Source organism: Myripristis murdjan, chromosome 16, assembly GCF_902150065.1.
Source record: "Myripristis murdjan chromosome 16, fMyrMur1.1, whole genome shotgun sequence".
In the NCBI taxonomy this organism is placed as follows: Eukaryota; Metazoa; Chordata; class Actinopteri; order Holocentriformes; family Holocentridae; genus Myripristis; species Myripristis murdjan.
In genome coordinates, this window is record NC_043995.1 from 5985001 (window position 1) to 6000000 (window position 15000).

At 41.1% G+C, this 15000-nt stretch overlaps 2 protein-coding genes across 2 annotated transcripts in view; one reads left to right on the forward strand and one right to left on the reverse strand.

Annotated features, from left to right (window-relative positions):
* Positions 1-5022, reverse strand: part of hpn (hepsin) — a 15762-nt gene extending 10740 nt beyond the window's left edge. Inside the window, exon 1 of the mRNA XM_030072524.1 lies at positions 4986-5022. Within this exon, the coding sequence (XP_029928384.1) occupies positions 4986-5022 (37 nt within the window). The remainder of the gene's footprint in view (positions 1-4985) is intronic.
* A 3169-nt stretch (positions 5023-8191) lies between these two features.
* Positions 8192-15000, forward strand: part of LOC115373588 (cell surface A33 antigen) — a 7681-nt gene continuing 872 nt past the window's right edge. The window contains exons 1-4 of the mRNA XM_030072073.1: positions 8192-8466; positions 9683-9825; positions 10138-10202; positions 10306-10511. Of these exons, the coding sequence (XP_029927933.1) occupies positions 8412-8466; positions 9683-9825; positions 10138-10202; positions 10306-10511 (469 nt within the window). The 5' untranslated portion in view covers positions 8192-8411. The remainder of the gene's footprint in view (positions 8467-9682; positions 9826-10137; positions 10203-10305; positions 10512-15000) is intronic.

Consider the following 15000-nt stretch of genomic DNA (forward strand, 5'->3'; position numbering starts at 1 on the left):
TGGTTTGGAGGACTTGTTGGAAGATGTGAATGTGAAGTAAAAGTGCGGTGCAGTTTTAAGCATTGGGTATTTTGCTCCGTGTGAGTAGCTTGAGGTGCTGGATAGGCAGTAGCCTGATGTGTCGTGTCTTAAGGTGGATTTTCTCTTCTGTATCGCGCTGCATTAGAGAGTCAGGGCTGGAGTTTAATGCTGCTAGAACATTCTGTGCGCCAGAAAACAGCAGAAGCACAACAGAAGCTGTGAGAAGGAAATGTTCCCTATCAAATCAGAGAAAACATTCGACATGCTTAGTTTCCTTCCTGGCCTCGTCTCCCTGCACCTCCTCCTCTCTCCCCTCTCACATCTCTGCCTCTCTCGCCGGCTCAGCAAAGGCTTTATGTGAACCGCTGACTTAGGAGAATATCGATTTTATTCAACAAAATTTTATTTCTCAGGCACCAATACAAAATGAAATGCAGTGACTTGATATGGAGCATGCAATCATTCAGTTTCACCTGTTACTATAATTTCAGCCCCATTTTTCGCAAATCCATTTCGAATTTCATAATCCAGATTCAGCTCCAGACACAAGGGACTTTTGTGCCCCGAGTGTCGACAGGACACAATCTCCCTCCCTAAGGGATGACAACGTGGCACTGTGCTGCTGGAACCTTATTCTCCCCACTGATCAAATGAGTCTGAAACACAGCTGTACAACAACATGTGAACATATCACTGATAGCTGTTGGCTTGGTAACTATGCAGCTTGCTGGAAGCCTGCATAGTTGAATCATTCTGTGTTGTATCATTCGTGAAGTGTTTATACTTCAGTGATATTCTGCACTACCACTATTAAAATTTCCAAATATTTGCTCCCTGCAACGGTGTTGCAACCAACCTGACGTCTGCCAGGCTGCAAGGTGGCAAACTGATCCTACTACTATTGCCTAAGTAGGACACAATTTGTAATTCTTTCACCAAGTGCAAAGAGTCAAGCTAGCTCATTGGCTGATGTTCAGTTTTTCAAATATAGCAGTTCAAAGTGAGTAGGACAAAATGTAAATGCATGCACTTGAAATGCACTCATTTCTCCATTTCTGTCTGCTTACTTTACTTCATTCTTACATATTTTTCTCCCCACCTCTTACCTTCCAGGTGCAACTGCTCACCCCACCTCCATTTCTATCATCTCGCTTTCTGCATTGCAGTAACTTTTTACACATCATGAGATTGTGTTCCCATTTATGGAAGTAAACAACTCATGGACTGACAACAAACCTATAGGATGGGCAAACTGGCTTGGTACAAAATGGAGTTTCCACCTCTACCTCTACCTGGCCAGTGCTAAATCTACCTTGTTTGTATTTTTCCCTCCTGCATGAATTTCAGGCCTTGCCTTGAATCTTCTCCTGCTTAAACCCCCTCTTCCTCCCAAACGTCCTGTCTGGTTACTAACGGTGTTATTTTTCCTTGGCTTGTGGGATTTTGGGTAACAATAGAGGCCAAGGGTCAGAGAGAAAAAGAAATGCGTCAAGAGTGGATGTTTGACAGCCAATGTACATATTATGAGAGAGACATTGCTGGCTCATCCAGGAAATGCCTCAAATTGTCCTCATCCCATCTCAGCTCTGGCCCCGACACAGCACTACCCCCCCCCTTCCCCATCTCCTCTCCTTCTTTCTTTCCACCCCTCTTTCCCCACCCAGCGCACCTCCACTCATCACACGACTCTGGAGAACAAATGTTCTATTGTTCCTATCCCTACCTGATCCCTTATTCTGTGTGTGTGTGTGTGTGCGCACGCGCGCGCGCGCGCGTGTGTGTGTGTGTGTGTGTGTGTGTGCTATGAGGTAAGGGTTCTTCAAAAATCACTGTTGCCAACTAGGCTGAAAAGTATGCGTTAGTAGTGAAAGCTGGTATTGACAGTGTAGAGAAACTCTCTCTATATATGTTGAGTTATACTACGATGAGAACACTAAGGTGAACATTAACTGGCTGTTAAAAGGGAGTTGTTGTTGCCACCTCTCACTGCACTTTTAACTGGAATTGTAAAATTATAATCACAGCATAGATAATTACCTCATCTGACGACTCCATTCTCACAAAGAACTTTTTTCCACCTGTTTCTCTTTGCATGAGAAGATCAAAAGCGACCAAGCAGCATTTAATATGCAGCCACAAGAGACACATATATTTGACTGCTTTGACTGAACAAGTAAGAGACTGTTGACAGATTACAGAACTAATAAGGACAAGCCAGAACAGCTCCATCTTCACACATCAGCTTCACTAGGGCAGGGCTCAATTCATTATCAGATCAAACAATTTAAAATATAAATAGAAGCTACAATTCACTTGCCAACAAATGAATGAATTATATCTTAATTATAACTAAACTGTAATCTTAATTACATCTATATCTTAATTACAGCTAGATAAAGTTAGATAATACAGGCTTCTTGAGAAAAAAAACTGCATTTTCAAAACTGAGTTATTGAAAATCCACTTTCCAAATATGTCAAACTGCAAGTGAGGTTGACTGCACTTGCTCTTAGGCTGAAATGGGTCTTGATGTTGAGAAATAGAATAGAATGAGACAAAAAATAAAGGCGTAGAAATAGAATGAGATGATATGGGATTTATGGGATGTACGTAGCTGATAATGACTGATTAACAGCCTGTTGTCTGAGTAGACTATGTACTTCCACACACTCTCTATGACTGTGTCTTTTTGTCAGTCTCTCCCTCTTTCTTGCACGCACAGGCACACACACACACACATACACACACACACATGCAAACGTGATCCTGTGAGTCATATGTTGTCATGGCAAAGAAGTTAAAATGAAAACAAACACAAACACACTGTAGCCATCTGCCCCTTAAATGATCCCAATTAAGTGATTTGAGGGATTCCCTAACCTAGTTGTGTGTGTGTGTGTGTGTGTGTGTGTGTGTGTGTGTGTGTGTGTGTGTGTGTGTGTGTGTGTGTGTGTGTGTATATGTATGTGTGTGTGTGTGTGTGTGTATATGTATGTGTGTGTGTGTGTGTGTGTGTGCATATTTTTGCTTCTGTGCCTGTTTCCACATGTGTTGTCGTCAATATAACCACATCTTTTCAACAGAAATCCCACCTAATCTTAACACACAAACACACACACACACACACATAAAAAAAGCATCACACATGTGCCACTCCTAGGCTGGGCTGCTAGATTGCCTGGTGTGTCTTATAAACACACACTAAAGATACAGCATGAGCCACAGCGTCTGGATGAACTCCCGTCAGCCAGACAGGACAGATTAACAGAATTCAACTTTTAGCATAAAAAGGACCAAAATGACCAAGGAAAGCCCTTGATGGGAACAGCAGAAGATGTGAGAAGATTGAAATGTTTCCCCAAATGATGATGATCATGATGTTCAGCTGAGGACAGTTTTACTTTGTGACAGGCGACCGGCTTTATCGTACTGCAGTCCCACATCCCTGTAAGGTAGGCTACATGCAGGATCATACTGTTAGCTAGTGGACTTGTGGTTGAAGAGAAAATGGTAAATTTTGTTCGCTTCCACAGCCTGGGCAAGTGCTGAGAAAAAAAACTCTTGTGAAAACTAGTGAATAAGCTTTAATACCGCTGCAGAAGGTAGACACGTGCTTCCAAAGCCAACCCAGTCTGCTAAAAATTACATTCCCATGAACCTAAACTGCATTCTTAATCACGTTTAGATGGATACGTATTTAGTCAAAGACTAAATACGTAAATACTAAGACTAAAAAGTAACAAAAGACTTTTGTTACTTTAAGCATCAAAACCACCTGGTTAAGATTAGGGAAAGAACGTAATTCGTAGCAGACAGGGCTCTCCAAAGCTCGATAAACATTAAAACAACTTGAATCACTAAGTGCACCATAAATGCACAGTTTGAGTTTGTCTTTGGAGCATTAGGGACGGTTTCACAGTGCACGCTGACACAATTTGTCCAAAGGACAACAGTAAAATGAAGCACATAATCTTATCTTTCCTTCCATAAGAACTTCATAACATGCAGTATGCTCATTAGCAGCTGCAAAAGATCTGTTACGCACTCCATGAAACATTACACTATAATATAACGGAGTCCAAAGACAACATGTGAGGCAGGAAGACACAGAGAGAGGATGGATTCTTTGGTTTCCTTTATAAATGTGGGGTTTCACAGAAGATGCATTCAAAAGTTATGAGGGGAGGAAAAAGGTAGGAAAATTTGGTATAGTCTGTGGGTTTAAGGGGCAGTATGCAAAACTGCCAAGGATTTACATTCAACTGACAATAATAATGTCTAATAAGTGTGTGGTTTATCAGAGAGTTGGGCCTATGATCATCAAATTATGTGCTTATTCCGTGTTTTTTTTATTACTCTACAAGGTCCTCATTTAAATCAACCTTCAGCAATTTTGCATAGTGCATGTGTTGCTGGTGGTATAAATGTAAATGTAATGAGAAGCAACAGTTTGTCACTGACAGGGAAGGGTGTGCCTTCATTTACCACAAGTTATCACATGCATTCCTCATGCTCAGGTGATTAAAGGAGATAAGTGTAATGGGGGAAAAAATCATGAGCACATTAAGGAAGTTGCCCACTGATCTTCAGCCATTACTGCCAGACTTGTTGTTTTTTCATCAGCACTGTCCACATCCTATCATAACCCCATACTGTTTAGGCCCTACGTGTAACTGAGTGAAAGAAACAGAAATGCTTTGTGAGAGAAAGCATTCTCTGAGTGTTCGTGAAGGACAGATCTCAAAACCAGTGTCCATAAGAGACAGAAAAACAGCAAAAAGCAAAAAAAAAAAAAAAAAAAGTTAATAGTTAACAGCCAAGTCGACTCATGTCTAGTCTCTAATATCGAAAACAGCCAAGCCAGCAGTGCTCTCTCTCTCTCACTCTGTGCGTGTGTGTGTGTGTGTGTGTGTGTGTGTGTGTGTGAGTGAGTGTGTGGGTGTGTGTGCTATAATTATACTCACCCATCTTCCCCTCTGTCACAGTTTTCTCAGCATACATTCTATAGGGGGCAGAGGTCAGACGTGATCAGTAATCAGTCTCTGCTTCCTTCCTTCCTTCCTTCTTTCACTCCTTCCTTCCTTCCTTCCTTCCTTCCTCCTCAGGGCAGGTGATCTAGTCCCTCAGCAGACCTCTCTGCCTGCTCATAGAATACACATGCAATAACACACATCAATAATAATAATATTGAAATGCCACCAGGTCCGTTTCGGGTCATAGTATATTTAGCATGTTTTGAGCACACTTGTCATTTAAATTGTTCTTTATTGCTCTATTTTCTGACACCAGAATCCTTGAAAATATGTCCGAGAGACATATTGTCAAGGCTGTGGTGCCCTCCTAAAACCAGAGCAAAGACCGTGATGCATGAAATTATTTATGCATGTCTCATGCTCAGCTGCAATGGTTTAATCAAACAAGCAAACAGACATAGATAAACAGACAAACTGACCGACAGACAAATAGACAGATAGCTAGTTTAGAATGCTAAGGACGATGTATGAAAAACACAAATGAGAGAATGAATATTTCTGTCACATAGATTTTTTTTTTTTTTTTTTTACTTTTACTGGAATTCCTCCATCAGATTTTCTTGAAATAACTTCATCAACTGAGTCGAGTTCTCTTCCATTAGTGCTTCTCAGCCAGGCACACCCAGCCACTGGACAGTGTGACATGTTGAAACCTCACAGTTACTCTGAGGGCTGGGCAGTATACTGATATTGTATTGATGTCGCGATATACGACTAGATATCATCTGAGATTTTTAATATCGTAATAACGTGATCTGGCATAAGTGTTTTCTTTTCCTGCCTTATAGTAAAGGGATCCAATTGTCTGAACTTAGTTGATTTCTTTAGCTGTTCTGTTATTTGTCTCTACCTGCTTGGTCATCAAATCGACATTACCTTTTATTGTTGATCAAAAATATCAATCACCAGTTGGTTATGTCCATATTGCCCACATGCACTGAGGTGAACTGGTGCAGTTTTAGACTCTATGCAATACTGACGATTCCAAATTTAATTTTATTTGTATTTCTCTTTAAGCCATCTGTTCAAGGGCACATGAGAAATTTGATTTCAAATGTGTTTATCCACGATTCATTCAGGTAGGCATAAAGTACAACTGAGGAATTGTCAGTTTAATGTTTTAATGAAGTCAGTGTGCTGATCAGGCTTGATCACCACCTTTCAGCCTTGCACCCGCCCAGTCAAGGCCCAGCCCCATCAGAGGGGACAGGCAAACTATGGGCCTTCTGACATTTTCTCTGTGTATAATTGCTGAAGATGATTTGCAAATCTGAACGCAAACCAGACCAATCTAGTCTGAAGGAGAAACTTGTTTTTGAGGATTGCTTTGTTTTCTGGAAAGCTGATAGATAATCTTATAGATGATCCACACTTCGAATGCCGAATTTTCCTGCTTTCCTAATGAGGCAGTGAATTGACAACACTCAGTTTGGGCTCTGAACTTGGCATACTTGACACAATAAGATGGAGTGCACTCTTCTTAGTATTATTTGGGTGTAGCTGACCCCTGGTGAACCTTCCCGGCACAGTATAGTATGCTACAGATGGATGACTGATGTTCAATTGATCATCAACTAACGTTAAACCGCACATACTTCCTGCCCTGCAGCACGACTGACACATGTGACCAAGAAACAGAACTTAAAAATAAAAAAAAAATACATTAATCACCAACTGACTAAACAAATACGTTTCAGTATGCATAATTAACAAATAGATAGATAGATAGATAGATAGATAGATAGATAGATAGATAGATAGATAGATAGATAGATAGATAAATAGATAGATAGACAGACATGGCGGCCCAGTGTGTGTGGGGCTCAATAATGAGTTTATGGTGACCTTACTGCAGGCTCCTTTTCCATTTCACTGTGATGCCACTATAATATTCGCAAAATATTCCAACAGGGACAGTTTTCCAACATGGGGACTTTTTTGTTGCGTTTTTTTTTTTTTTTTTTCCCGCTTTTTGCAGCTCAAAAGCATGAAAAGCGGTGCGGGACACGGACGGGTTAAACAGGATAAACAAACCAAAGGGCACGCTGCTGAAAGGATGTTTACACGTTCCACTAAAATGCTTTGGAATCACTTTAACGGCTTTGATTTATTTTAATTTCACTGAAATATGCTCAACGCCAAATACAGGTAACGTGCGCACGTAGTCGTTACGCACGGCGGCCTTTTCCTTTCAGCATGGCTATCTTTTGAGCATTTCATAAAACCAGATCTTCTCTTCTCATATGAGCATGAATAAATTTTTGAGTGATAAATGAACGTCATGTAACTTGCTTTTCACAAAAACACTCACCTGTGTTGTCTCCTTGCAGCAGGTGTAGCCCAGGCCTTCTCTTCAGGTGAAAAAAGTGGATTTATTTTGTAATCCGAGAATATAAATCATACACCTCTGCTTCACAGATAGGCCACAGTGCCCCTTTAAACCGCACGGCAGATAAATCCAAAGTTTTCAGTAAATCCTTTATTGTTCTCTTCACAGGTTACTGACCCCAAGTAAAACGGGGAAAAAGCTCGGTGTCCAAGCGACAGTATTCGCCGTTTCCAATCAACCAAAACCACCGGCGCCCGCTCCTAATGGAAAAGTGAGAAACATTTGGAGGTCTGAGTAAATAAAAAAAAGTTGATGAAAGTGTATCCGCAGTTTCCCGGTTGGTGTGGTGTAGTCGGGTCCCGGTTGTTCTCTGGACGGTCAACTGGGCAGCCAGGAGGGGTGCAGCTGACGTCACAGGGACGTTACTGGCCGGGCAAACGGGACATCAGAGCGCACTCACAGGCCGGGAGCAGTGTGTGACAGGACAGGGTGGCTACGCTGTCAATATCTATATTACAGTCTGAGGGATTCAGTGGAAAAACATGAATCAAAAAGAATGTAGCCTAATAAATGTTGTGATAGATAAAAGTGTTATCTGCACCTGGACTTGAGTGAGTTTATATTATCAATTCACACACACACACACACACACACACATACAAGGAAAAAAGGGTCACACATCCCTAAGGCATAAGTTCCCTTTGCTGCACATGAAAGCAAACACATCAGTTCCTTGTTGGTAGAAAAAAAAATAAATAAAGAGGAAGTTTGAAAAGCAGATTCAAAAGTCATTGTTGTGGACAAGGAGAGGCTTAAAGGCATTCGGTGGATGAAGGTAGAGGAGAGAAGAACACATTTGGTCAACGCAGGCTGTTGTCACTCTACAGCGGAAGGTGAGGAGGAGAGAAAGGGGAAGCAGAAGGAGGGCAGCAGGTGAAGTGGGGGAGGCAGACAGAGGGAGGACTAACTAGACGGCAGTAAAACTGTCAGCGGCGACAAAAGGAAGAGGAGAGCTCCACGGGGGAAAGATGGGCAGAGGAGTGCCACACACCTGCTGGCTGCTGCTGGCACTCTGCCTCACAGGTAAGACCTAGAGCCACTAAGAGAGACATTGCTCCCATACAGCTGGGAGGTGTTACCTATTAATATGCAGGCTAATGTTTCCTTCCATAACATCCACATGGTGAGATGTTCAGCATGCTGAACATCAGCTGACCTAAAAACAGTGAACGAAACTCAGAAAGCTGAAGTGTCACTATCACACACTTGGAGGATTAGAAGATCGTTCACTTTCCTGTTTGCATTCACTGTCCAAACATCAAACACAAATAATTAATAAGATATTAGGTTATTGTAATACTCCATTACAAGCCAATTCAAGCCATTATGTTATTGTATGATTTTGAATGTCCTGTCACATTGCAATTACCATTTAAATCTTCACCAAATAATACTCTATGCTTTCCATGGAGTTGCCAACACCACTGCATCTTACTATGATGAAACATTTGGATATTTGTGCCTATTATTAATTTTGTTAGTAGTTACTTTGTTGCTGGTAGCATTATCCCAAAATTTGTCAACTGTATCACCAGATTAAGCATTCAGTAAATTGACTGTAACTGGACTCATAGATAAACCTGAGGAGTTGCATTTCCCTGTCCTCACTTTGTAGCCCTCTAGTTTCTCCAAAGTAATCTACACTGCACAGAAAATACAATATATGTGTATTCTTTATGTTCACATAAAGCAATGTATGTCTAAATAACTTCAATCTTCTTTTCAGGATTACAGTCAATGGGCTTCAAATGATGAGATAATTCCACTTAGCTCCATGCCACATCTTGAAATAAAACTTCCCACACCAGCTGTTGCAAAATTATAGTATTGCACTAATACTAAGAAAATTATCTCAACCCATGAAGGGTATTTTTTCCCACTCATAACAAGAACAACTTGACATCTACTATTTTCCTTTCTATTTGCACAAATAAAGACATTTAAAGAGGACAGTCATACACTAGTTCAGAGAGTGCTGGTGAGAGTAAAGGAATAGTAAAGAAATCATGAACAATAACAGAAAACCAAAGCGTTTTTCCCAATATAAAGTACAGGTGTATTCATTCACTAGACCGACAGTGTGGAAAATTGAGATCAGAGTTTGCTTGTATTTTCTGTGCAACCGACCACTTATCGGTTTTCCTTTTGTAATGTCACATAAAAGAGAACAAATCCTTATTTGAAAAATATATTATTTTAACTTTCTATCAATACAAGATGCATGTGTTCCTCCCTTCAGGTATTCTTGCTGGTGATTGGTCTGTTGATCTTATAACTGATCAAATCTGCGCTAGGATTGGCTCCACTTTGACGCTGGTTTGTTCCTATGACTACCCCCAGAGCTCCAGGGAAACGGGGGCAGAGGGGCAGCGCTCTGCCGAGGTAATTAAAGAAAGAAGGCATTGTCAGCATCTGCAATGCATACCTCAGGTCTGTGCATTTATCTGGAGGAAATTCTCTGTCAATGGTAACATCAGCACTCAGTTAACTGGAAGCCAGTGAGCTTGTCATGGATAAATGTGACATTAAATTGTAACATCCTGACATTTGCTACGAGTAGCAGCAGCTAGTGGACTGATATCTGATTACTGCTGTTTGATTTAGTTGAAGCAGTCAGAATCATGTAGATCCATGTTCACATTTGATCCATCAACCTGCTTCCAAAAAGTTCCTCTTGTCTCATGACTCTCACAGGAACATGAATACAAAGTTCTGTCTGAGATGTGGTGTGTGGGAGACAGCCGCTGTATCACACCAAGGTAGCAATGATCTGCATTCCATAACTGTAGAAAAGATCAGTTTCTCTGTTTGGAGATTACACAGTGACAGGAGAGTATTTCATAGTCTGTCTGTCTGTCTCAGATATGTGTTCCACAGTGACGGGATCTTCCTGGATCCAGCCTACCAGAACAGAGTGAAGTACCTGGGAGACCCACAAACAAAGAGCTGCTCCCTGACTATATCTGATCTGAAAGAGTCGGACACTGGAACCTACGTGTTCTACCTCATCACCAACCACCCCACGCAGAAGATGCCGGAGCAGAGAGGTGTACAGCTCCTGGTTGCAGGTAGGAAGGATCATCATCATCACCATTACCATCATCATCACCATCATCATCGTCACCATCACCATCATCATCATCGTTGTCATTGTCATAAGACTTAGTTAGAAAGTTATGAAGTGATTTAAAAGAGGGGAAAAGTTGAAAAAAAAATGAGACGGAAATAAGACTATTTACAAGCCAAATTAATGGAGTTGAACAAGAATTTAAGAAAAGACGTTGTAAAAGCGATTTAATAGGGGTTTAAAAGTGCTGAAATAAAAAACAAAAATGATACAGAATGAATGGAGAAAACAATGCAGATGAAGCCTTTAAAGGGTCTGCCAACACTGGCTAACGCTTTGTAAATGTAAACATGACCTTTTCCTATATTTAACCATGATGACCAACATTTTTGTAACCTTAAACATGACATTTTCCTACCCCCATGATGATTAACATGTTCCTAACCTTTACCGTGACCTTTTCCTAACCTTAACCAGGAGGCTGGCGAAGCTAACAAAGCCAACAAATGTGGCTAAAGTAGCTAACAAGCTAACGTTGACTGGCATTTACCAGCTCCACCACATTGGTTCTCAACTTTTATATAACCTTTAAACAGCACCATAATCTGTCTCTATCCAGTTTAACTCCACCACTCATGTCATTTGCCAAATCTCCGTGGCTGAGCTTCATTCAAATCCAAAGAACTTTACTTTAAATTCCCCTGGAGATCCCAAGATTTTCAAAGATACCAAACAGGCCCTGCTGAATGACAGGGAAATGCCTAAAATGATGCACAAGACATTTGCTAGTTTTAAGGTGCAGCCGTAAAACAGCGGCATGCTGGGTTAGAATATTTCACTCAATATAAGTGTGATGTCCCTTCAATGAAATGAGACACAATGTGTGTGTTTGTGTGTGTATGGAAATGTTTTTTCCCCCTAATTTTGAAATTGTTTGAGGGGAATCTTTTTTTTTTTTTTTTTTTTTTGGTCAATGATGTTGCAAGAGCATACATCTCCTTTGGCAAACGCCACAGCAGTTCTGCCCTAACACGCCACATTAAGACTGTGGTTGAACTTCTTCAGGAGTGAAACCTTTTTTTAGCGTTAAATCAGGTTTCAAGCAAAGAGATCAAACTAACTGGAAAGAGTTCAGCTGGTTGACATAGATGTAGAGTCACACAGGACAGTATGATCAGTGGCTGATAGTTTGTCAGTCAGTCCTGTGGTTAGTGTATCAGTCTGTCACAGTATGACTAGACCAACCACATAGTCCTGCTGTCTGTTTTTCATGGCTCTTTGTCCGTCTGTCTGTGAGGTAAAATGTCTGTATGTCCATGTGTGCGACTGTTTCTACTTTACTGTCTGTTTGTCTAGAAGTAGGTACTCTTTCAGAATAACATAATATGAGAAGTGGCTGGCAGGTAGCACTGTTAAAAAAAAAAAAAAAAAAAAACAAGCATAAAAGAAAAATGACATTTACTCTGCTGATTTTAATTACGTTTACTTATACAAAGTGTAGTTAAAGTATCATCCCCACTGTGAGAGGCCACTTCCTCCACCCACTGTCTGTGGCACCCTTTGCTTTAACCCTCAGAAGCAGAACTGAAACTGACCAGTGACAAAGAATAGGCTAATACAGTATCAACTCTGGAAGTAACGCAACTTTTGTAAAGTCAGTTGTGTTTCACTTTTATTACCAACTTCTAAAGTGCATTTTTAGCCAACTCACTCACAGGCCAAAAATGAAAGTGCATGTCATATCTGACTCAACAAATTACTGAGGCATGGAGGTGTGCAGGCCCAGCAGCCCAGGCAGGTGACCTGGCCATGAAACATTTCCAAGAGTCTTGTTTTGAGTGTTCAGCAGAAGGTGGGTGGTAGTGGCAGTAGTGGTGTCATTCCACCACAAATACACACTTGTGTAATGATTGAGAAATCATTACACAAGTGTTTCTAGTTTCTAGTTCTTCTTGTTGCCAGAGACACATCCTTTGTGTCTCTGGTAACTAGAGCAAAAAAAAAAAAAAAAGACCACTGTCAGAGAAATTAGTAATTTGTTACCTCGGCCTTGCTTTTTTTTTTTTTTTTTTTTTTTTTTTTTTTGGACATAAAGGCTGCCACATCAAACTACAGCGCACATTATTATATTAAAAAAAAAATTACTATAAAAAATGATATTGTATATACACTCAGTACATGGGATACCCACACAACACACAGCACACACAATATATTTTCCCTCCATACTTCAATACATAAACAAATTAAAATGATTTACTGACATGTGTATTTATACCTGTTAATTAAGGGACCTTCTCTTGTTCCTGCTTGGGATTCTGTTTCATCTGTCAGAGGGAAGTAATTGGTATTGTTGGTGTAGGATATTATATGTGGCCATTACCAACAGCCACAAGTTCATCATTGCTCTCATAAAACCAATTCCTGCTCATTCAGTGTCTTTCACAAAAACAGACTTATCAAACAGCTTGGAAAACTAACTTTACTAGTTTGTGGTTAAGCCATGCTCTAATTATCATTGTTATGAGGGTTATACAGTTGCTGGTGGGTACAGAGACAATTCAAGATTACTTTTCAAAAGCAAGCGAGTATTCTGCGCTTTTGACACCCACAGCACAATATTTGCTAAATTGTTGATAACAATATAACAGAAAGAGAAATAGACAATGGCAACAAAATGTTCTTGCAGACCAGTTGGTTTAAAATTCTACCTGTTGAATTAAATTAGATGCTCATAAGGACTGATATGTATCCTACTGAGGTAAGGGTTTGCTTATGATTGAATGTAAAGTGGATAGCAATGTAACCCATTATACTTGTTATATGAGGCAGGTGTGCATTGCTGTGAAGTAATGCAGCTGCAGAACACCATCAAATCAATATGACACTATAGATGGGTCACCAATGTGTACCATAATGCCGTACCTAGTATATGTTAAGCATCAGTGTATTATATTGAGCAGGTCAAATAATGCAGATACAGGTACAGATCCATTTTATTTGAACTGAAGATTCTTTATTTTTTTAACACTGCCATCCTCCAGACCCTTATAAAGTCTCAGTGTTACTGAGTCCCTGCGGTGACATCGTTGAGGGCACAAACCTACAGCTGGACTGCTGCAGCTTGGGAGCCGATATAGACAGCTCCTACACCTGGCACAAGGGCACAAACACCACCCCTGCATATTATGGATCGTCTTGGAATATGAGTGCCGTCACAGCTGATGATGCTGGTAGCTACTACTGCCAGATTGAGACTGGAAATGAAGTTCAAAAGTCAACACAGATAACTGTTGATGTACAGTGTAAGTGAAGATTCAGCTTTTCTTTTTTTTTTCCATTCCGCTCAATACACTTGTCATGCAAAATGGGATATATACACTATATTACCAAAAGTATTCGCTCACCCATTCAAATGATCAGAATCAGGTGTCCTAATCATTTGGCCTGGCCACAGGTGTATAAAATCAAGCACTCAGGCATGCAGACTGTGAAACAAGACATTTGTGAAAGAATGGGCCGCTCTCAGGAGCTCAGTGAATTCCAGCGTGGAACTGTCATAGGATGCCACCTGTTCAACAAATCCAGTCGTGAAATTTCCTCGCTCCTAAATATTCCACAGTCAACTGTCAGCTCTATTATAACAAAATGGAAGCGTTTGGGAACAACAGCAACTCAGCCACGAAGTGGTAGGCCACGTAAAGTGACGGAGAGGGGTCAGTGGATGCTGAAGCGCATAGTGCAAAGAGGTCGCCGACTTTCTGCACAGTCAATTGCTACAGAGCTACAAACTTCATGTGACCTTCAGATTAGCCCAAGTACAGTACGCAGAGAGCTTCATGGAATGGGTTTCCATGGCCGAGCAGCTGCAGCCAAGCCACACATCACCAAGTGCAATGCAAAGCGTCGGATGCAATGGTGTAAAGCATGCCGCCACTGGCCTCTAGAGCAGTGGAGACGCGTTCTCTGGAGTGATGAATCACGCTTTTCCATCTGGCAATCTGATGGACGAGTCTGGGTTTGGAGGTTGCCAGGAGAACGGTACATTTCAGACTGCATTGTGCCGACTGTGAAATTTGGTGGAGGAGGAATTATGGTGTGGGGTTGTTTTTCAGGAGCTGGGCTTGGCCCCTTAGTTCCAGTGAAAGGAACTTTGAATGCTTCAGGATACCAAAACATTTTGGACAATTCCATGCTCCCAACCTTGTGGGAACAGTTTGGAGCGGGCCCCTTCCTCTTCCAACATGACTGTGCACCAGTGCACAAAGCAAGGTCCATAAAGACATGGATGACAGAGTCTGGTGTGGATGAACTTGACTGGCCTGCACAGAGTCCTGACCTGAACCCGATAGAACACCTTTGGGATGAATTAGAGCGGAGACTGAGAGCCAGGCCTTCTCGACCAACATCAGTGTGTGACCTCACCAATGCGCTTTTGGAAGAATGGTCAAAAATTCCTATAAACACTCTCCTCAACCTTGTGGACAGTC